Source organism: Hemiscyllium ocellatum, chromosome 5 (assembly GCF_020745735.1).
Source record: "Hemiscyllium ocellatum isolate sHemOce1 chromosome 5, sHemOce1.pat.X.cur, whole genome shotgun sequence".
In the NCBI taxonomy this organism is placed as follows: Eukaryota; Metazoa; Chordata; class Chondrichthyes; order Orectolobiformes; family Hemiscylliidae; genus Hemiscyllium; species Hemiscyllium ocellatum.
Genome location: NC_083405.1, coordinates 102,644,869 through 102,668,807, shown reverse-complemented (window position 1 = coordinate 102,668,807; position 23,939 = coordinate 102,644,869). Strand labels below are relative to the sequence as shown.

Sequence of the window (23,939 nt, the reverse complement as noted above, 5' to 3'; positions counted from 1 at the left end):
TTCTAGATGGCAGTTTTTGTGGGTTTGGAAGGTGCTGTCTAAGGATATTTGGAGAATTTCTTCTGTGTAATAGGTGGCTGTAGTCCCAGGGGAATCAATGTAAGTCTGCATGGCATGCAAATACACATTTTTATTCTACAGAGGCCATATATAATCACATTGTCCCCTAATGAACCTTCCCTGATACCTCAGAAAAACTCAACCAAGTTAGTTAAACAGGATTTGCTTTTAATAAACCTGAGCTGACTTTCCCACAGCTGAGATTAAACTGACTGGGCAGCAGTTGGATTTATCCCAAAATCTTATTGTTGAACGCTTCTTCAGAAATTATTATACATCAGAAGACAGTAACAGATTTTAATCAGTATTTACAGAAAATAGTAAATTAGTCTAGCACATTCTACACAAAATAACTCATCTTTTGTTTTGCCCATCATCTATCTGCCTTTATTATCTTACCTTCACTGCCCTTCCAGGCTGACATTATTATTGTGCAGCTCTATGGTAGCACAGATTTCTTATGCAGTTATTAAGTCAGATTGAGTGGCAAGAGTTTAAACTTGCCTTAATTTGCCTGGGCCACAGACCAGCTGTGACTAACCTCTGTTAATGCTGCTTGATCGCAACTGTAAGGAGGTAAGGAATATTAGTCAGGAAATATCTTCCTTTGCTTTCAGTGACTCTCCAATATGTCTCCGTCTACGTGTACATTTGACATCTGCAACTCAGCAGTGTAAGTATTAAACCTAGATGCCCTCTGCTAAAGCCGAACTCTCTCAGTGCCCACTGACAATCTCTACATCTGCATTGGAGGAGGACTGGGAAAAGACATCCCATTGATTCTTAGGAAGTATGTGACACAAAGGGTATAAAGAACGAGAATGGAACAAGAGTACAATATACTCAAAATCAGTTACTTTAAAGAAAACTGTTTTGGAGAACATGAGTAGCTTAATTGTATTTTAAGTGATTGGCTGGACCATTAAAGATAGTAGGCTGAAGTGGGTACTGCACATCCTGGAGATCAGAGTCAAGATCAGAATGGTGCTGGAAAAGCACAGCAGTCAGGCAGCTTCCGAGGAGCAGGAAAATCGATGTTTCAGGCAAAAGCCCTTCATCAGGAGTAAAGGGCTTTTGCCCGAAATGTCGATTTTCCTGCTCCTCGGATATGGCCTGAACTGCTGTGCTTTTCCAGCACCACTCTAATTTTGACATTAAAGATAGTACCAGAGTCAGCTGTATTGGAATGATTTGTGGGCTAGAATGAGTATGAACGATAAGTTTCCTAATTACTAACCTAATTCATGCTCTTCACTAAGATTTTATTGAATTCATACTCAATGTTCCATGGTGGGATGTGAACTCAAGACCTCTAAATATCAATACAATATCATGGCTTCATGAAAGCAAATAGTAAGCATCTTACATATAAAAAGACATGGCCAATAAGCCATGTTGTGGATTAAGCCCTGCAAACAGAATACCACTTTAGACACTAGCATTTGTATGACATGGAGTACATTAAGCGCATTGTGCTGCTTTTATGGGTGAAGGAGGCTGTGCAGATAACAGTCCAGAGGAATCAAAACAAGCCTGCACAGCAGGCAAATTAATTTCTCCTCAAAATTTTTTAATCTGTCAAGAATTATAGGGTTGAGTTCAAGACTCTGATTGCAGCATATTAAATTTGCTTTGTCCAATTCCACATCAACTTGCTAACATATCTAACAAAAACCAAAACCATAAAGGATATTTACTTTGTGAGCTTTCTTCCTCCTCTTCCCTTTTGCCAGCATGCACAATCATTCCTCCTTGGAACAGCTGTAAGAAACAGGGGGGCTCCTTCCCCTGCAGCACTTGGACCTGCAATAATACAAGGTTTAAAATAAAAATGAAGCATTAGAACATTTTTTTTCTATTAAACAAGTTCAATTAACTTTTTACAAGGGAGAGAAACACACAAATCAAACTTTTCACTTGACTAAAATTTAATACCATAATAATAGTCACACTAGTTCTTTCATATGAAGAAAATCTTTCAAATTACAACTCATGGATTTTACTGAAGAAATCAATACAAAGGCATTATAAAAGGCTTATTCATCACCACAAAACAACTAATATTCCAAGATAAAATTGAAAGTTGCAAGAAAAACAAATAACAAAATGAATAGGGTAAAGCAAAAATAAACCTAGAGTCAAACATGACACGCACATGTAAAATTATTTTTTCTTTTGGCATTTCAAGTTTCTTGAAAATCTCCTTCCGAAACCTGAGATCTATTGCAATCTCAGAGTTCAAAAACATCTGCACTCGTGCTGCTGGTTAAATGTAGACATGATTCAAAAAAATAAAGACTGCCAACTAGTCAGCCTACTAGACTGAGTAAAAATGTGAGTTTGTTTCAACAGAAAGATGTTTGCCTAATATGTATTTAAAGCAAATGAAATATACAAATGTACTCTTGTGACAACTCTATTAACTCCAAAGGTACAGATACAAATGATATCTCTGAAGTGCAATTGGAGTTACCAGGATAAGGCAACTTTTTAAGAACATAATCTGTTTCAGTTGTGCCTGTTTGCTTCAAAAATAAATAGTCATACGGCATGGAAACAGACCTTTCGGTTGAACCAGTCGATGCTGACCATGTTCCCAAGCTAGTCATTATTTAACAGCTTACCTCTGTAATCTCTATAGTGATTTCTGAAGATGCAACCTGGAAGAGTGACGTGCAGCATTTTGTTTAAAGAACAAATTATTACCAGAAATATCAAAGCAATTATTCTAAAATAGGAAATATAATCAGTTTGTAATATCCCTTTTCTAAAAAAGTCACAACTGTTTGTCCTTTCTATGGTAGGACACTGCTATTCACCACTTTACACATCGGGAAGACCCACCTGGGCTCCTCGCTCCTCGTCTAGTTCTACAGTCATGAGAGCTGATGTTCCTTTCTCACTCACAGTTGAATGACGGCCTTGCCAAAAGTAATACACACACTTCTCCTTTCCGACAGCAGTGTTTCGAACAAGCTCGGACTTCTGCCTTTTACCAACTATAGCAAATATAAAGAAATAAAAATAGATTGTGCATCAACAGAATCAATGGATGCTCTATGTAATACAGAATCCACCTCCCTGGAGAGCATTTTCTGTTTGCAACATTTTCCACCTCTTGACCCAACTGTCCCAAACACTGCTTGCCAGTGATCCATCCATGCTAAGAGATGCTTTGGATGTGTCTTTAATAATAGCTCAAAATGTTTTTCTTATTCACTTGTGGGATGTGGCTGTTGCTGGCTGGCCAGCATTTATTGTGCATCCCTTGTTGTCCTTGTGAAGGTGGTGGTAAGCAGCCAACTTGAACTGCAGTCACCTGCTGTAGGTTGACCCACAATGCCATGAGGGGGTAATTCCAGGACTTTGACCCGTGACACTGAAGGAATGATGATATACTCCCAAGAGCCAGCCAAATATACTCCTTGGAGGTGAACCCTCTGGTGGCAGTGTTCCCATGTATCTGCTGCCCTTGTCATTCTGGACAGAAATGTTCATGGGTTTGGAAGGTGCTGTCTGAGGATCTTTGGTGAATTACTATAGCATAGTTGTAAATACACACAGCTGCTTCTGAGTGTCAGCGATGAAGGGTGCTAAATAATCAGCAGCCAGCTGCACATCTGCCTGAATTTCTACTTAGGTTATTGTAAAGACACTACCCTTGAATTAGCTAAGAATAACATATGTAAACAAATTTTCAGAAACCTAGTTTTATTCTGCTGAAACGTTGACCGTAAAGAAGTCTCATTATTGTTCTATTTACAGGCTTTTATCATTACAGACCTAAAATACTGCGGATGTGAGAAATCTGAAAACAAATCCCACAGAAATATATAACTGGCCAGGCAGCTTCTGTGGAGGGAGAAATAGGATTGATGTTTCAGGTTGACTACCCTTCAGAGTTCAAAACTGAAAATGTGTTGCTGGTCAAAGCACAGCAGGTCAGGCAGCATCCAAGGAACAGGAAATTCGACGTTTCGGGCCAAAGCCCTTCATCAGGAAATTCCTGATTCACGATGAAGGGCTCTAGCCCGAAACGTCGAATTTCCTGTTCCTTGGATGCTGCCTGACCTGCTGTGCTTTGACCAGCAACACATTTTCAGCTCTGACCTCCAGCATCTGCAGACTTCACTTTTTACCCTTCAGAGTTCATCTAGTATTCACTCTAAAACAATATCCTTTCAGGAGGGTTGTTTACAACAGGTGGACATGTTGGGAATACAATGTTATTCACTTATTCCTTCCTTTTCCATACGTACCAATGAATGCTGAACTGGCTTAACACAAACTAACTATCTGGCCTAATTTTAATTCACTGGTAGGAATCAGGCCAGGGCAGTTAAAATGAAGCCAGCCAAATAGCAAACTGATCCTGCTGAGACTGATTTTAACTCCACTTTTGAACATGCAGGCATGAGGTCAGGGGGAGGGTGACAGGAGGAGAAAATTCCCACAAGGAGGGAGAACAGTCCTCCTTCAAATATGAAGACCCAGTTTCAATGGTCTCAGGGTGGCAGTTGCAATGTTCATCAGAAACATAAGATAGGATTGTGACCCAGCAGATGGTGGTTCAGTTAAAACATTTACTGTTGTGTTTGGTTATGGGCCAGGACTAAGAGTACTTCTCTGAGTCTGACCTGTCCCCAGCCTCTCCAATCCAGCTCCTGTTCTGCTGCCAAATTTCTGTTCCCTTCTCTCCATGGCCATGCAGTTGAATTGGGTGGAACTCTTGAATATTTATGCAAGTGAAGCCCCGCCATAAGATTAACCAAGACTCCATGATCCAGGCCTCTCAGCCTTGTGACTCACCATACATCCCCATTCTGCATCCTCATTTAAAACATAACTTCTGGTCTACCCCTATATGTCACAACATTTTGGAATTAACATTCCAACGACATAATATAAGCAATATAGAAGTTACAAGACCTTTACTCTTATTCCACTAAAACTCGAAGTGCCATTTCTATTTGCTTTAGCTTTAGAACTTGTATCTAATACTTTAATTTCACACCATTGATACTAACCTGTGCTGCTGACCAGATACTTTGATTTCACCACGTAGGTATCACCTTCATGGAACTGCCCAATGCTCTGTTTCGGCAACCTACTATAGTCAAATTCAAGTATGTGCCATACATCAACAGAGAGGCTGGTGATCTCAAACTGCCTGCCGTCTTCTCCCTCTACTATTCCGTAGCCACGTCCGATATTTAACCCATCTAGTGTCATCCCAACAGAGGCGAGAGACTGAGGAATCATCAATGTGACATCATATGGTTTAAGATCATTCCCATACTCCTGCTACAAGACAAGAAATGAGTGTAAGTTGTATGCAAATTTAAACAGCAAAGTTAGAGCTGCAAATTGCAATTTAATAAGAAAAAAGACCACTAGTTGCCTTCAAGTAAATCTTGGAACAGATGAAATCTAATTCTTCTCTTTCCTTTCTCAAAATTAACATTTCCCAAATCAATTCAGAGAAAGATTTCAGTTAATTTTCTTTATAACAGACAGTGCATATTTTCAAGCTGATAATTAAGGTCGAATTTGTGAGTGTTTCCTGGAGTTAAGTAGAAAATAATCATGCACCGCACAAATATTTTAAGTTATTACTAATCCACAATGAAAGTAACCAGAGTCATACCGAATGAAATAAAACACAGTTGGTCAAGAATTAAATTCATCTTGCTACTAAAATTGAGTGTGTGAATGAAAACTTAATTTTCACCAGCTTTGCACTAATGGTGTAAAGAAAATCTAGTTAAAATGTTTGTAGATTTAAAATAATAATCTGTTAGAGGCTTGGTATTAATCCTACAGCAACATAATACAGCCAGCTACAGTGCTGGATTCTGTTGCTGTGGTTTCAACTAATACAGAAGAATCTGTCAACATTCATTCACTCTCCCTCTGATATTCACAAGTGTACTCTCTACATGGAGAGGAAGAACAACAGGATCTCGATGTTCAAATACACCAATTATTGAAAGTTGCTTCATATGCCTGCATAACCACAAAAAACATACCAAGTGCTAAACTTTATTTGTAGAGAGTGACAGAATTGAAAAGTAGGGACATTATGTTAAGCCTATACTGAAACCTGGTTAGTCAACACTTACTGTCTGAAAAGGTACTGTCTCCAGTTCTGATTGCAGGCACTGGAGAAGGTATAACAAATACTTAAGAAATGTGAAGGCATATACAAAAGGAAAGATTAATAGGCTTTGTTTCTTTTCTCGATCAAGGTGAGGTAACCTATCATAGTATGGACAATTATGGTAGATTGTGATAGAATGGATGCAGAGAAAATTATTCTTCTTGTAAGAAAAAATTTCACTAGTAGCCATCAGTACAAGATAATCATAAATATCTTAATAGGGCATTCAGAACAAAACTTTACAAACAGAGTAATGAGGATGTGGAACATGCTATTACAAAATGAAGTTAATAGAATAGATGAATTTATGGGGAACGTAAACAAGTATTTGAGCGAGTATGGAAGAGGGTTACATTTAGACAAAGAGGCTGACAAGAGGGTCAAGTGGAGCATAAACATTGGCCAAAACTAGGCAAGTTGAATGAGAACAGCCTACTTCTGTGCCACATATCCTATAGGGTATACACATTAGTAAACTACTGAACCAAGTCAGACAACATTTCCAATAAATGGAAAAATAATGAATTAGGTTGGGACTTAATGCAAATGATCATATCACATGCTTTTAAAAAGTGATAGCTATATCTTCCTAATTACTACACTATCAGATCTCTGATATCACATTATCCTGATGAATCTACATCTTTAATGTGTTTTCTATATCGAGGGATTGGTGCACATTCAGAAAAGCCATCCTTTAGAGATGTTATATGGACTCTTCCCTCTTGGATGCAGGAGTGATTGAATGCTTCCTATTGTCCTGTCAATATTTTTCACTTAGCCAAAGTTACTAAAACAGTTGTTTGAGATTATTTGCTATTCTCAAATTAGCTGCTGCAATTCTTACATTACAACAGTGATTACACTTAAGAAGTTGATTCTGGAAGTAAAACATTGTGGAATGCCCAGGTGTCACACAGTATTCAACTGTAATCGATTTTTCGACCATGTTTCTAAAAGTCACAAATTTGACTAGCTATTGCGTGGTTTGATTTATAGGCACTCATGTTAAAGAATTATATTTTGAATTCCTCAGTCTCTTTCAATCTACAGCCATTGACATTTTGATTCTTTTTTCCGCATTATGTATTATTTTATATTTCAATGCATGTTTCTTCTCTTAAAATACTGAGAATAATGGAGAAGTAATCACTGACTCTTCACATCCACTACTGCAACCACTTAAGAATGAAAGTGGTATTCATTAATCATAATCTTGTAAATCTCACATGCATGCATAAAGTCTCCTGAACAGCAACTGTTTCCCATTATCAACTGCACTCAAGAAGGTGTTAGTGAGTTGTCTTCTTCAACAGATACCCCCATTGTGATGTTATAAAGGCAGTTCCAGGATTCTGAACAAGTGACAGTGAAGGAATAATGATATAGTTTCAATTCAGGGTGGTATGGAGCTGAGAGTCAGATTTTACAGCATGGAAAGATGCCCTACGGTCCATCACATCTGAGATGGTCATCAAACATCAATTTATTCTAATCCCATTTTCCAGCACACAAAGCAGTGGTCAAGTGCTATGGCAATTTTTCATCTAAGTAAGGGTTCCTACCTCTACCATGCTTGAGGCAGGGAGTTCCAGAAACCTGCGACCATCTAAGTGAGATTTTCTTTCCTCAAGTCCCCTCTAAATCTTAGCTCTTTACCTTAAAACCGTGCGAGTAAAAAATGAGGTCTGCAGATGCTGGAGATCACAGCTGAAAATGAGTTGCTGGTCAAAGCACAGCAGGCCAGGCAGCATCTCAGGAATAGGGAATTTGACGTTTCGAGCATAAGCCCTTCATCAGGAATGAGAGAGAGAGAGAGTAGCCAAGCAGGCTAAGATAAAAGGTAGGGAGGAGGGACTTGGGGGAGGGGCGATGGAGGTGGGTTAGGTGGAAGGAGGTCAAGGTGAGGGTGATAGGCCGGAGTGGGGTGGGGGCGGAGAGATCAGGAAGGAGATTGCAGGTTAGGAGGGCGGTGCTGAGTTGAGGGAACCGACTGAGACAAGGTGGGGGGAGGGGAAATGAGGAAACTGGAGAAATCTGAATTCATACCTTGTGGTTGGAGGGTTCCCAGGCGGAAGATGAGGCGCTCCTCCTCCAGCCGTCGTGTTGTTATGTTCTGCCGGTGGAGGAGTCCAAGGACCTGCATGTCCTCGGTGGAGTGGGAGGGAGAGTTAAAGTGTTGAGCCACGGGGTGGTTGGGTTGGTTGGTCCGTGCAGCCCAGAGGTGTTCTCTGAAGCGTTCCGCAAGTAAGCGGCCTGTCTCCCCAATATAGAGGAGGCCACATCGGGTGCAGCGGATGCAATAGATGATGTGTGTGGAGGTACAGGTGAACTTTTGGCGGATATGGAAGGATCCCTTGGGACCTTGGAGGGAAGTGAGTGTGGAGGTGTGGGCGCAAGTTTTACATTTCCTGCGGTTGCAGGGGAAAGTGCCGGGGGTGAAGGTTGGGTTGATGGGGGGTGTGGATCTGACGAGGGAGTCACGAAGGGAGCGGTCCTTGCGGAACGCTGATAGGGGAGGGGAGGGAAATATATCCTTGGTGGTGGGGTCCGTTTGGAGGTGGCGGAAATGACGGCAGATGATACGTTGTATGGCGGAAATGATGACGTATCATCCGCCGTCATTTCCGCCACCTCCAAACGGACCCCACCACCAAGGATATATTTCCCTCCCCTCCCCTATCAGCGTTCCGCAAGGACCGCTCCCTTCGTGACTCCCTCGTCAGATCCACACCCCCCACCAACCCAACCTCCACCCCCGGCACTTTCCCCTGCAACCGCAGGAAATGTAAAACTTGCGCCCACACCTCCACACTCACTTCCCTCCAAGGCCCCAAGGGATCCTTCCATATCCGCCACAAGTTCACCTGCACCTCCACACACATCATCAATTGCATCCGCTGCACCCGATGTGGCCTCCTCTATATTGGGGAGACAGGCCGCTTACTTGCGGAACGCTTCAGAGAACACCTCTGGGCCGCCCGGACCAACCAACCCAACCACCCCGTGGCTCAACACTTTAACTCTCCCTCCCACTCCACCGAGGACATGCAGGTCCTTGGACTCCTCCACCGGCAGAACATAACAACATGACGGCTGGAGGAGGAGCGCCTCATCTTCCGCCTGGGAACCCTCCAACCACAAGGTATGAATTCAGATTTCTCCAGTTTCCTCATTTCCCCTCCCCCCACCTTGTCTCAGTCGGTTCCCTCAACTCAGCACCGCCCTCCTAACCTGCAATCTCCTTCCTGACCTCTCCGCCCCCACCCCACTCCGGCCTATCACCCTCACCTTGACCTCCTTCCACCTATCCCACCTCCTTAAAACCGTGCCCCTTGGTTACTGACCCTTTACAAAAGGGAATGGTTTCTCCCTATTTACCATGTACAGCATGGAAACAGATCCTTCTGCCCAACTCCTCCATGCCAAGCAGGTTTCCTAAACTGAACGAGTTCCAATTGCCTATGTTTGGCTCATATTCTATGTTCCTCAGCACTTTTAAGACCATAAGACATAGGAGCAAAAATTAGGCCATTCAGCCCATTGAGTCTGCTCCGCCAGTCAATCATGACTGATAAGTTTCTCAACCCTATTCTCCTGCTTTCTCCCCAAAACCCTTGATACTCAAGAACCTATATATCTCTGTCTTAAATATTCTCAATGACCTAGCCTCCACAGCCTTCTGTGGTAATGAATTCCATAGTTTCACCGCTCTCTGGCTGAAGAAGTTTCTCCCAATCTACATTCTAATAGCTCTTCCCTATACTCCAAGGCTATTCCCTCGGGTTCTGGTCTTTTCTACCGTTGGAAACATCTTCCTGACATCTATTCTGTCCAGGCCATCCAGTATTCTGTAAGTTTCAATTCCCAGCCTCTGACCTTCTCTTGTAGCTTCAGTATTCATGTGGTTGGTCCAGTTTAATTTCTGGATAATGGTAACCCCCTGGGATGTTGAAAGAGTGGATAGCAATGGTAGTAATGCTATTGAATATCAATGGTTAGATTCTCTCTAGTTAACAGTGGTCATTGCCAGGCACTTAGGTAGCATGAATATTACTTGCTATTCATCAATCCAAACCAGATGTTGTCGTCTTGCGAAATTTGGATTTGGACTGCTTCAATATCTGAGAAGTCATGAACAATTTTGAATTCTATGCAGTTGTCAGCAAACATCTCTACTTCTGTCCTTATAGTGGAAGCAGGCTGATGAAGCAGCTGTGTATAGTTGGGCTGAGGCCATAACCCTGAGGAACTCCTGCAGAGATTGAAGTGGGTCAAAGATGACTGACCTCCCATAACCTTTCTTTGAGCAAGACATGACTCTAACCAGAGGAGACTTTCTCCCCATTTCCAATTGATATTAATTTTGCCAGGGATCCTTGTTGTTACCACACTCAGTTAAATGCTGCCTTGGTGTCATCCCTGTCGATCAGCTCTTATACATATGTTTGGACCAAAGCTATCATGAGGTCAGGAGTTAAGTGGCAAAGGATGAAGGCTCGGTTATGAGCAGGTTATTACTGAACAAGTGCTGCTTGATAATACTATTCAAGGACCCTTTTGTCACAGTGCTGATGATTGACAGTAATTTGAGGAGTTGAATTTGCTTTTTGTGGAAAGGACATAGTTTGGTGATTTTCCACATTGTTGAGCAGATGTATTGGAATAGTTAGCAAATGGCTAGTTCTGGAGTTTACCTGTTTAGCACTGTTGCCAGAATGTCGTCCGGATCACTAGTCTTTGCAGTATTCAGTGTTTACAGCTATTTCTTGATATCATGTGATGTGAATTGAATTGGTTGAAGAGGGGGAACTTTGATGCTGGGGACGTCAGGAGGGAGAGATGGATCATCCACACAGCACCTCTGCTGAAGGCAATTGCGAATGCTTTTAGCTTTATCCTTGCACCGATGTGCTGGAGCTATTTCTTCTTCACCCACCTCCGAGTCACTGAAAATAGGGATATTTGTGGAGTCTCTTCCTCCTGTTGTTACTTGCCCACTGCTATTCATGACTGGTTGTGGCAGATTACAGAATTTAGATCTGATCACATATATCTACATTACTTCCATGTTCTTAGTGATTATTACACAACATTTGTGTTGGAAAAAAAATCTAAGATTTCATATATACCACAGTGGGACAGAGGCAACATGCAACTCCAGCTCATCGAAATCCAAACATTCACGATTAGCAGGGTCAGGCAGAAAGAGCGCCTGTTTGGTCAATATTTGTCTTTGCCAACAATCACAACAAAGATGTGTTATTCCTTTTCATACAGATTAGGACCCAATTTCCTTTCTCACTTTTCTACAACACTTCTAATCCTACTTATGATTGTACGTTAAATCAGTGAATGTATGTATGTAGTATCATAGATCAAGTGGGCCGACTGGCCTGTTTCTGAAAGGTGACATAGTACATACTAAACCTTGTGTTCCTTTTGACATTGATATTAGCGGCTTTTAGCTGGTTAAGGTGATCAAAGAATAACAAAGGCAGGTAAATGGAGTATCGTCCATTAACTGAATGATTTATACTCGTACCCATTAGGATTATTGTAATTATTGATAAATTGGAGGAAACCTTGTAAAGCATATGGGTCAAGTAAATCTCACGTAAAATGGCTTGTGAAAACTAAGCTGGGACATGACTGAAAATTTTGATCAAAAGCAGATCAGCAGGCAGGTCTAATATATTAAGTTCCCTTAGTCTATCAGACTTTACATATGACTATAGGTGCTTTAACAGGCAAAAAAGATTAATGTATTTGCTTCCCCAATTTGGGGATCAAAAGAATTGCACCTTCTGTTCCTCTTCAATTCCAGTTTTTGGTGATGGCTTCTTTGAGTCTAGCCAGTCCAGGAACTTTTCCTTAAACAAAATAGTTTCATTGTGCTCGGTCAGCCTGCCAAAAATTGCCCAATCAGGACGGCCCTGACCTTTCCTACACGTGGAAAAAAGAAAGCAGCTGGTTAGGATTAACACTTGACACTTGACGTCTTAACACATGATGTATTGTTCAAAATGAAATCTTGGCCAAAGATCTAAATAAAAGAATTTGTGCCTTTATAATTATGGCTCATTGTAATAAATAATTTCATGTTTGTTAACAGCAAAGCTACATACTGACACCCGCACATTCAAAGGTACTGCATCTGTTTAATGGAATAAAATGCTACTTTCACAAAATGCTCATCGTCATTTCATTATCACTGTAAAGATCCTTAAGTAAATATTTCACTCAGCTGGGCTGCTCTGGAGCTGCCTGTGCAGGAGGTCAACGTGGGGAGGTGATGGCTTAGTGGGATTATCACTGGACCATTAATCAAGAGAGCTAGGTATTGCTCTGGGGACCCAGGTTTGAATCCCACCACAGGAGATGGTGGAATTTCAATGTGATAAAAATTTGAAATTAAGAGTCTAATGACGACCATGACTCCATTGTCAATTGTTGGAAAAACCCATCTGGTTCACTGATGTCCTTTAGGGAAGGAAACTACTACCCTTACCTGGTCTGGCCTACATATGACTCCAAACTTATAGCAATGTGCTTGACTCATAACTGCCCTCTGGGCAATAAATGTTGGCCTAGCCAGTGATACCCACATCCTGTAAACAAATTTTTAAAAACTGAAAACAATGCTGAGGGGAGAGATAACTGGTGCAGCCCACCTGAGTGCCTAATTTGATTGCTACCAAAGAAATCTAAGTTTCTAAATTGAAAACAAAATCTGACAATAGATTTAACAGGATGTTGTCAGGGTTAGAGGGATAGGCTGAACAGGCTGGGGCTGTTTTCCCTGGAGCATCGGAGGCTGAGGCGTGACCTTATAGATGTTTACAAAATTATGAGGGGCATGGATAGGGTAAATAGGCAAAGTCTTTTCCCTGGGGTCAGGGTGTTCAGAACTAGAGGACGTAGGTTTAGGGTGAGAGGGGAATGATATAAAAGAGACCTACGGGGCAACGTTTTCACACAGAGAGTGGTACGTGTATGGAATAAGCTGCCAGAGGAAGTGGTGGAGGCTGGTACAATTGCAACATTTGAAAGGCATTTGTATGGGTTTATGAATAGGAAGGGTTTGGAGGGATATGGGCTAGATTTGGTTGGGATATCTGGTTAGCATGGACAGGTTGGACCGAAGGGTCTGTTTCCATGTTGTACATCTCTATGACTAATAATACATGGATTTTTCTTTAGGTCAAATGTTCTGAGGAGTGGCAATCACAGTTGGATTGTTACTTTGCTCCTTGTTACTTACTCTGCTGCAGAGTTCTGTATTTCTGGCCTGAATGTCTGATGTGCCTCTCCAGAAACACAGAGCAGCTCAGAAGGCCTGTTAATGCAGCTCAGGATCAGTGCAAAAGGCCAAACCGTGACCACTCTTTTTAACAGCAGTAACTGCTGTACTGCAGGAATTAAAACTCTCAAGTCTCTTTGACAGGGAGAAGATAAGTGCACAAGGTAAGTAGGTGCGAGGGTAAGCTGGCTGCTGAGGCAGGATACAATGGAGAAGGTGTCAAGGTGGATGCTAAGTGGTCAGGTCAGGTCAGGGTAGTCGGGTGCACTGGGGAGACTCTGGTGTTGGGTCAGTTTTACAGTTAATTACATTCAATGTAAGATGTAAACTGTTAGTGTAAGTCAAAGCTACCTTGGTATCAGCGGATTGCATTCGCCTGGATCTAAAGGGTTGATGTCGCAGTTTGTGTAGTCAAATGTACCATTCCACAAATGTTTTGCCAACTGGAATGCTACTTTTCGCTGTGCTAGTGTGACCTCCTTTCCATGCCACACGTACACTTCACTGCCAAAATCAAACACCAACACCTACAAAAAACATTCAGAACATTGCATGGAAGTTAATATGCAATATAGTTAATAAGAAAAGACACAATGAAGAAATGCAATCATGTTATTGTCTCTAGTTCAGTTACTGCTTTGTGGTCTGTTATCTGATCCCTACAGGACAGTAGATGGACATAAGTTTATCTCAATGTCATCTGACTCTTTGTGGGTGAGAACAAGGAGGGGAAATCAGCCAAGGTTTACATGTTTAAGCAAGTCCTGATAGTGAGCTTAACTTCAACACAGCAAATACTCATGTATTGCTTAAATGAGATGCTTCCCTTTCCTCAAATGCCAGCCAACCAACCCATTGATGCTCAACTCTTGAATTTCACACTGGAGGAATGATCAATCCAGAGGTGGTTAAGGCACATGCCATCAGGTTGAGTTATTACTTGCACGGGTAACAGGAAGAACAACACTGGAAGATGGAAGTCAGCTGGTTCTCTGGTCATTAATGTTCGAAAAAATCAACAGCTTATAGAAAAACTTGGACCTTGGTGACACGTAACTATATTTTAAGTTTTTTTTAAAAAAGTCTTCCACCATCTGTGCTTAGATTTAGGAATTTCCTCTTTACATCTATTTCCTTTACAATAAATGTTTCTGACCAAGTTTTTCGTCAGCTTCCTAAAATCTCTGGCTTTGGTTCAGCATTCAATCCTGCCATGCTCCATCCCACCTGCCACCTTCCCCACACTGAAGCTTCTGCAAATGACTGGAGTCTTTTGGCGGTATTGAAAGGTGCTGTGAGAATACAGATGTGTATATGTGATTATATTAGTTTGTTAGTTCGAGAACAATAGTTATATTGTTGAAGCTGTGATCTCTCCTAAACTAAGGAACAATAACTATATTGTTCCATAGTTTGCGAGTGATCATGGGTTCAACTCTTCGAGTAAAAGTCTGTAGCACCAGAATATGACCATGAAAACCATTGCATTATTGAAAAATCTATCTGGTTTATTAATTTATTTCAGTGAAGATAACTGCTACCTCTGATACAAATGAGAGAGAAGGCACTGATTTTCAAACAAAGAGAATTATCTTGAGTTGAGTGCAAACATCTCTTGCTCTAGGTTTTCTTCTATAGTACTCTTTGTCTTTTTTGTCCACATCCAACATCTTTGTCCACAAAATGCAATAACTCAGTTGATTCTATGGGTCCTGGCAATCTTCAAACATGGAGCCATTCTTCACTTGTGAATACATGTGTAACCTCACAATCAAGTGACATACTGATGCGTATTTACACAACCATGCTTCCTGGCACGGTCACTGGATTGGATCACAGATGCCCTTTTTCCCCTTCTCTCTCCTCAGCACAATCATTATGGTCATGTAAGCATCTTGGTTCACCCTAAGTAGAATTCTAATTCAGCACAAACAGGATTAAACGCATATCTGTTGGTCTTGCATCATGCAGTGCATTTACTAAGCGATTTACTGGATGCTGCTCCTCTATCACTCCCTTTGACAAATACTTACATCCTTTGAATTAAGTAAAGAGCACCGTGGTATCTTTCCCCAGAAGTCATCATCAGGGACTAGTTTATCATCCACTAGGCGATAAATACAATTGGTTTCTACTATTGCACTTTCATACAATTCATCTTCATCTGGGTTTCCAGCACCTGCAAAAGCAACAAAATTGATTTATGCATAATATTTCTCAGAATTTATAACATTCCCTACTTTCTCTCCTGCCCACTGTAAACTTCACTTGCCCTCAACACATACCAATGTTACTCATCACTTTTCAGCTGAAGTCTGGGTGTTGGCCAGGTTTTGCTGTGTTTCGACAATCTTGCTACAATGATGGCTCATTACAAACTATATCTAAAACACAATTGGGGAAGGGAACAAGGAGGAATGGATCCACGTACCATCTGTGAAGGTTGAGTATTTACTGAAAAATGATTGGACTTTGCTCAAGAGGTATTAGCAATAACTTACACTTCACACAAGTTTAATGCACAAGGTGGGCTAAAATGATATCCATGAAGGTGGGATTTTCAGCTTCCATGTTCCTCAGCTGATGATTTTCCGCTTGTCAATTTAATGTTTGGAAATCCTCAGCTGGGAAGACCAGGGAAGCCGAGTTTTGCCTATTGAACTTTTAAGGCATAAACCCTACATAAATGAGCTACTTAATCTTTTCTTAGCATATTCAGATTGCAACAAGTCCACATTTATCAAAAGTTGGTGGACAGCATAAAATTACAGAGAGTTGTGACAGCCCAGTCCATCACCAACACCACTGCTCCATCCATTGAGTCCATCGACACTTCCTGCTGCCTTGAGAAAGCAGCCAATGTAATCAAAGATACCCCCACCCCGGTTATACTCTCTTCCATGGTCCTCCATAGGGCAGAAGGTACAAAAGTTTGATAACACATACCAACAGATTCAAGAACAGCTCCTTGCCCACTGTTATCAGACTTCTCAGCTGATCCTTCTCTGTAGTTGTAACACTATATTCTACATTCTGTTCTTTTACACTGGTGCATTTAATATGGTTTAACCTTTAACTAATATGGTTTAACTATTTAGTACACAAAACAATACTTTTTCACTGTATCCCTGTACATGATAATAATAAATCAAATCAAATCTAGCACTTAATAATACAATCACAGCATCTGAAATATATTTTCTGTGATCCCCTTGCAGCAAAGAGACTTTGGTTAGCCTTCTCTTCACAAAACCCATGTTGACGGTAGTGAGAAGTATGCTGTAGAGTGCTTCCACGTCTATGTGTTAAGTGATGCTCCAAAATTTTCAGAAACCAGGACGTCACTGGAAGCCAGTTAGCATAATTCTGTTGTAAGTATAAAGACATTGATCGACATGTCACATTCTAATTGGGATGCTTCACAAAACGAAAGACCGATTATTATTACAGGTGCTAAACATTACCAGGAAGCAGAATTTATTGAGCTAAATTCAAATCAATTAACCTCAGATTTACAGAACGTTGAGCAAAATCAACATTAATCTTCTCAGAATTATAAACAAGGTCCTTTCTATGGTATCTCAAAGGTTAAAATATTGGAAGTATATTTTTCTTTACTGGTTTTCCTGCACTCCCCTCCACTCATGAAGCCACAGATTAGAATCAGAGGTTTACAGCATGGAAACAGGGTCTTTCGGCCCAACTTGTCATACTGCCCAGTTTTCACAATTTATCTGGTCCCATTTGCCTGTGTTTGGTTTATATCCCTCCATAGCTATCCCATCTGTGTCCATGTCCAAATGTTTCTTGAATGACAAAATTGTACTTGCCTTCACCACTATCTGTGGCAGCCTGTTCCAGACACTCACCATCCTCTGCATGAAAAGATTCTTGCAAACTGTCTGACTCCCTTCAGTAACTCAGCCAGATGCCCTTTATTGATTAACTGTAAGACTTGACAGTGGGGCGAACAAACTAGTTGACAGGACAGGATAAAATTCTGACTTTCCAAATTATAGTAAGGATCAGGTGTTGGAACTCCAGACAATTTTACTTTCTTTATTGCTAACATAAATGAAAAGTACTACTAAAAATCTGCTTACATAACACAATATGAAGACTAAACCAATGTTTTAGATAGATATGAACATTGCACATTGTTTATTTTAATAAGCCTGTTTGTATATGTTAGAACACAAAAAGGAGCAGATGGTACTTGAAACTTGGCCTTTTGGCTTAGAGGGATACACCATTGTGCTACAAGAATCCTTTAAGCACTACTTTAATGATTCTGCCACAATTTGGAGATACAAAGCATCCAATGTTCCTATGGAAATAATAATTGGGGGAAAAATCCACAGGCAATTATGTTAACTGCTTAAATTGAGGTTAAATGCATACAGGTGGGAGGGCTCTTGTGGCACAGTGGTAATGTTCCTATCGCTGAACCAGGAGGCCAGTCCAAGTCCCACTTGGCCCAGAGTGCATAATAACATCCCTGAACAGGTTGATTATAAAATACCTACATTCGGGTAGAAAAGAATTAACTGAATGGTTACTTGAGCACATATAATGGTACAGTGGTAGAGTCCCCACCCCTGGGCCAGAGGGTTTGTTCCCAATTCCTTCCTGCCTTGGACAGGTGTCTCAATCCCTGTCCGATTTAAAAAAATACTTAAACAGGAATTTCTGGTGTCATGTGGCAGAGTGGTAGTGTCCCTAGGGTGCTGAAATTTATCAGAATTATTCCAGGGACAAGAGATTTTATCAACAAAGTTAGTTTGAAGAAGCTGGGATTATTCTCCTTGAACAAAAGTTGATCGAGGAGAGATTAGAGGTATACAAGTTTGTGGAGGTTTGGATAAGCTGGTTAAGGAAAATTCCCATTAATTGATGATTCAATAACTATAAACAACAACAGATTGAAGGTTTTGAGCAGGGGTTGCAAGGGGAATGTGAAGTAGAAACTTTTTACACAGTAACAGGATAATATTTGTTGGAATTCACTAATATAATTGATTCTTACTCCTGCTCCTATTATCAATTTTTCAATAAGCTCAAGAAAATACACCCACGTTCCAATTCTGAAATACATCTAAGAATTGGTAAGATTCAAGAAACTCTTAATTGCATTCAAATCTTAAATTCACAGCAACTATCATTACCTTGGTAGCTTGACTGTCCACCTAAGAGTTTCCAAAATTCTTTGGCTGTTCTGGTATGGCTGTTAATTCCTTCTTCTATTGTGGCTACATAGGGCGCTCTGCAGCCAAGGTCTCTTTTGGTTTGAATAAATGCTGCCAGTTCTGAAGCCTGAAAACAGGAAGATATTATAAAACAGTATTATTTAATCCAGCACAGTTATTCAGTGTACCGCCCTGAGCTTAAACATCTGAACAAAAAAGTAAATCTACTGGGCAGTTATATTGTATACCATCTGAACCCTTCCTTCAGTACACCTTGAAATACAAATCTCCTTGTTTGATGCAGGGCTGTAATAAAAATAACCTCTAAAACATGTTTCACTCATTCTCCTTGTGTTACAAATTTTTACATAGAGATGAAAAGAAAAATTATAGATGGAGGTTATTTTGATAAAAAAACAAGTTTTTTTTTTCTCTGAAGTTATCAGCAGCAGGTCCATGCTGTAACTGTCAGCATTTTCAATTTTTCTACCCGATACAGAATCAGGCCTCAGAATTAAAACTGCTAGCTCAATATCATTCATAGATTGACTAGAAGATGCGAAAGGTGAAAATAAAGGGGCAGATGCATCCCAAATGATATACTTCAGGGCTCCTTGGAAGTCCTAATTCATCAACTACGAGGGAATTCCTCAGGACGTTTAAACATCTTATGGACAACTACCCTGATTCTGGAACCTTCCGATGAGCTAGAGTCAGAGATTTTGGAAGGTATGGACTTACTTACTTAGTGAGTTACAGAGGAACTGCTAAGTGAATTTACACCAGTTCTAAGTCTTGGGTGACTATAATAACAATAACTGTAACAAAATCAGAAAGGTTCTGAAGGATCACTGGACTGAAACATTAACTGTTTAGCATTACACAGATGCTGCCTGACCTACTGAGTTTCTTCAGCCTTTTCTGGTTTTGTTTCAGATCTCCAGTACCCTCACAGTTCAGTGTTTGCTGATATGCTGATAATCCTCAGCCCAGGTGCCCACTGGACCCCTGCTTATCCCACCGACTAGAGCCCAACCTGACCCAAACACCAACCCTCTTATCCAACTCATCCTGACCTACCACATTCCTCTCCAATCACAAATGACCCATCTAGTCCACAGACCTGACAATGCATCCTGTTCCAAACTGACCAACTCCTGTAACCCAACTGCTCTTCCTGACACCACAGTCTGATTTTCTCAGTGTCCACCAACCCCCAATTACATGCTCACCAAACTGCCACCCAACATTACAATGCGACCAACCCCTGACCATTCTCCCTGTCACCCGATCCTCTCACCAACTCAGCCACCTACCGCCAATGCCCTGCACCTACTAAACCTGCCTTCTCCTCATAACTTTTCAAAAAAAGGCTTTGGACAGTTCAGTCATTTATTCAGCAGCAGCTAGTGCGATAAAAAGGGGCATGACTTCTATGAAGATTTCCTGCTCTAAGGCCTATGAAGATTCCTACATCATTAGGATCCTCTATCAGAAGAGCTGACTGAACGTTTGTCAGTAACTCTGCAAACGTTTGTCTGGTCTGGGTGGGTATAAGAGTTCTAACCCAGATTAGAAGATTTGGGCCAATGCAGCTGATCTCATTTTAATAAAGAGGAGTCAGCGTGTGATATGTTACATGTACTACCAGAAGTCTAAGTGGCCTTCTCTGCAGCCAATAAAAAGGTTAAAGCATTTAATGAGTACTTAAATTGATATATAAGTACATAATTAATTGTACAATATTTTGGAGACTCCTGCATCAAAGACAGTGCACTAGATGCCTTTTGAATAAAGTTTCTTCACTGTAAGTGATTTCATCCCAGTTGTCTTTATCAAACAGTTGTTTCCAAAAGCACAGCAATCTCCACCACAGTCAAACTTATATCACAAACATCTTAAATGAAATTCTGAACATAGTCAAATTAGAAGTTTGATAAATTAACACAATTTCATTGAAACCTGTACTTAGGGGGTTTTGGTTGCTCAGTGAATTCAATGCTTTATTTCTTGGCTCACGCACAACATATGTGGCAAAAAGAGAAACCTTCTGTTTGCTGTTGCCAGTTTCTCTGAAATTTGCAATGCATCTGAACATTTTTTCTTGTGGTTTCAAAAATGCTTCATCCTGAGGAAGTTTTGCATCCTGTTACGTATGTTGGTCCTTTCACATTCACCAAAACGACAGGAAATTTAGATATTCAGATACGCCACCAAACAAATCTACACAAATGTGGGGACTAGATGACATGTGAAATGGTGCCTCATGCAGACATCTGGCAGGAAGCATTGTTTATGGGATTTCCTGAGATTTTCTATGAGCAGCACTGTAATTTACTTCCATGAAAGAGATTCAGGGACATGGAAGCTCTGTTAGGAATAAGTATGGAATTTGTTTGTACAGATGCTTACTAAGATAGCAGACTGACCTTGGCTTTTTCGATGACATTGGTAAATTCTCCTGTCCACAGGAAACAGTGTTGAGGAGCTAGAAGTAAGAAACAGTCTCCACTATTCAAAGATGATGCTCTTGGTTCCACCAACCTGGTTTGAATGTGCCTCCGTCCTAGGAAATAAATTTAGGAATGCAAGTTCAAATTGTTGTGGTACCAAAAATGTCGAGAAATGTTTTGCCTCACAGCTTGCAACTTTGGGCCTGATTTTAACCATGTAAGTGAATGAGTTTTGAGGAGTTAAAAATAAAGCTCTTTGGCATTAAATTTAATTACACATTTTAATAATAGTATTAGGGCAAGATGGTGGCTTAGTAATTAGCACTACTGCTTCACAGTGCCAGGGACCCTGTTTTGATTCCAGCTTGGGCGTCTGTCTGTGTGGAGTTTGCACATTTTCCCTGTGTCTGCGTGAGCTTTTCCAGGTGCTCTGGTTTCCTCCCATAGTCCAAAGCAGTGCAGGTTAGATGGATTGGCCATAGTAAATGCAGGGTGAGAGGGATTAATTTGGGGGGTGGGGGTGGGATTAGACTTCAGGCTGGAATGTTCTTTCCGGGGTGGTGTGGTCTCGAAGGGCTGAATGATCTGCGTCCACACTGTAGGGATTCTACAAATACTTAGTAAACTAATCTTTACATTTATTACTTCTATTATTTTTAAAAATTGCATTCTTGAATTCAGTAACTGCATTCAAGCTAAGTGAGTCTGGTGCTGCAGTGGGGCTGCTTTCCTGCTTGAATGATGTAATGAATAGACAAGGTCAAGTTTTGTACAGATCAAAGGAAGAGTAAAGCTCTTGATTAATTTACCTCAATTTCAACTTACTGGTTGAAACATTACAATTTTTTCTTGGCTTTATCATTTTCTTTATTATTTATCCTTATAGATTTAGACTGCTAATTCAAAGCTGAAAATGTGTTGCTGGAAAAGCGCAGCAGGTCAGGCAGCATCCAAGGAGCAGGAGAATCGACGTTTCGGGCATGAGCCCTTCTTCCTGATGCTGCCTGACCTGCTGCGCTTTTCCAGCAACACATTTTCAGCTCTGATCTCCAGCATCTGCAGTCCTCACTTTCTCCTAGAAGACTGCTAATTCAACGTAAGTTATGGATAGTTTTGTGCCCATCAAGAATTGAAACTCATTTTGCTTAATAGTTACAGCCCGAGGGGAGCATATTCCATCACGATGAGCAATATTCCAATCCGGTTCCTACATCGAAGGGACAAGTGCTATCTTATTACGCCAATTGCTTTTTGCATAAAATTTTTAAAAATTACAATCCATCAAGTTGGAAAATGTTTTTCGTTTCCACCTTGTGATAAATTGTCTCATCATGCTCCCTCTACTAAGAATCAATGATATATTTGGAGTCCAAACTAAAATGCACCATTCATGTATACCTATTTTCCTGTTCTCTTTGCCCAGCAGCCATTCTGAGCTCTGAATCAGACTGAAGTGATTGAATGAACATTATGCTTCAGTATCACGGTTATTAGCAATTTGGTCCAGATCATTCAAATTAGCTTCATTTAAGAAAAGACTTGCATTTATAAAGTCGCTTTCATATTGTTGAGACAACCCCAAGCATTTCATGGACAATTAATTACTGTTGGAATTGAGCGACTGTGATAATGGCAGAAAATGTGGCAGACTGACTTCTATTTAAGATTGATAACCAGACAAATGATCCTATGATTTTTCTGTAGCGATGTTAGCTGAGGGTCAATTGTCTCCTTTATTTTTCATCAAATAACTCTGTTGGATGGTTTTTAAGTTCAGCCCTGAGTTCAAGACTTCAGTTTCACAAAAGACAAAGCACTGAAGTGTTAAGTCAGAGATTCTCTGAAGTAGGTTCTATGCATGACCACATGACTTAGCTATGTGACAAGGTTAATTATGTCACTATCATGCAGAAGTAATTTTAAGTTTTTACTCTGACTAGGATTGGAATTTTCAAAGTTTATAGACTGTACATTTTATTTTACTTTATTTTTGACTGTCGAGCAAATTGGAAAAAAGACTGTTTTACAGCAAAGGACTGAGGAAGGAATGGCTGTACTTTAATGGAAGTCATTGTAAGTCACACTTATACTGCTGCAGTGAGGGAAGATGGCCAGACTCCATGTGTCCGTGTACAAAATGAGATTTGTCTGGCAAGAGGTTATTGATTGATTTGTGGAGTTGTGACCACTTGTGAATGCCAAAGGTCATCAGCACCTCAATAACTATCTGATTGAACAGATTGTAGGTTTGAACGACATTGGCAGAAACCATGAGAGTGCTGAAAGGGCAGGTGGTGGATCGGCCTCTCTGGTAAAATGCCTAAGCCTAGAGGAAATCAGTTTATTTTCTCCTGTAAGCTGCTAGTTTAAGTTAACAAGTCAAAGACTATCATTTGCAAACCACTTGCTCTGTGCCTTCAGCAGAAAAGTGAAAGAACTAAAGGATTTGGAAAACCAAAGGAACTACTTATTCAAATCCTGAGGACTGGAGCCATTTTTTATTTATTCATTTTGTAGTACGTGAACATTGTTGGCTGGCCAGCATTTATTAGGCAAAAGTGAGGACTGCAGATGGTAGAAACCAGAGTTTAGATCAGAGTGGTGCTGGAAAAGCACAGGAGGTCAGGCAGCATCCGAGGTGCAGGAAAATCGACGTTATGGGCAAAAGCCCTTCATCAGGAATAGAGGCAGGGTGCCTGCAGAGTGGAGAGATAAATGGGAAGGTGGGGGGGGGGGGGGGGGGGGGGGGGGGGGGGGGGAGAGAAGGTAGCAAAGAG

At 40.7% G+C, this 23,939-nt stretch overlaps 1 protein-coding gene across 9 annotated transcripts in view; it reads right to left on the bottom strand.

Annotated features, from left to right (window-relative positions):
• svila (supervillin a) overlaps positions 1-23,939 on the bottom strand; it is a 354,707-nt gene that overhangs the window by 25,456 nt on the left and 305,312 nt on the right. For all 9 annotated transcript variants that reach the window (XM_060825046.1, XM_060825048.1, XM_060825050.1 and 6 more), the window contains 8 exons: positions 21,139-21,275; positions 18,689-18,836; positions 15,557-15,702; positions 13,875-14,050; positions 12,025-12,166; positions 5,088-5,364; positions 2,905-3,059; positions 1,758-1,863 (listed from right to left, as the gene is read on the bottom strand). In XM_060825046.1, coding sequence (XP_060681029.1) covers positions 1,758-1,863; positions 2,905-3,059; positions 5,088-5,364; positions 12,025-12,166; positions 13,875-14,050; positions 15,557-15,702; positions 18,689-18,836; positions 21,139-21,275 — 1,287 coding nt within the window. The remainder of the gene's footprint in view (positions 1-1,757; positions 1,864-2,904; positions 3,060-5,087; positions 5,365-12,024; positions 12,167-13,874; positions 14,051-15,556; positions 15,703-18,688; positions 18,837-21,138; positions 21,276-23,939) is intronic.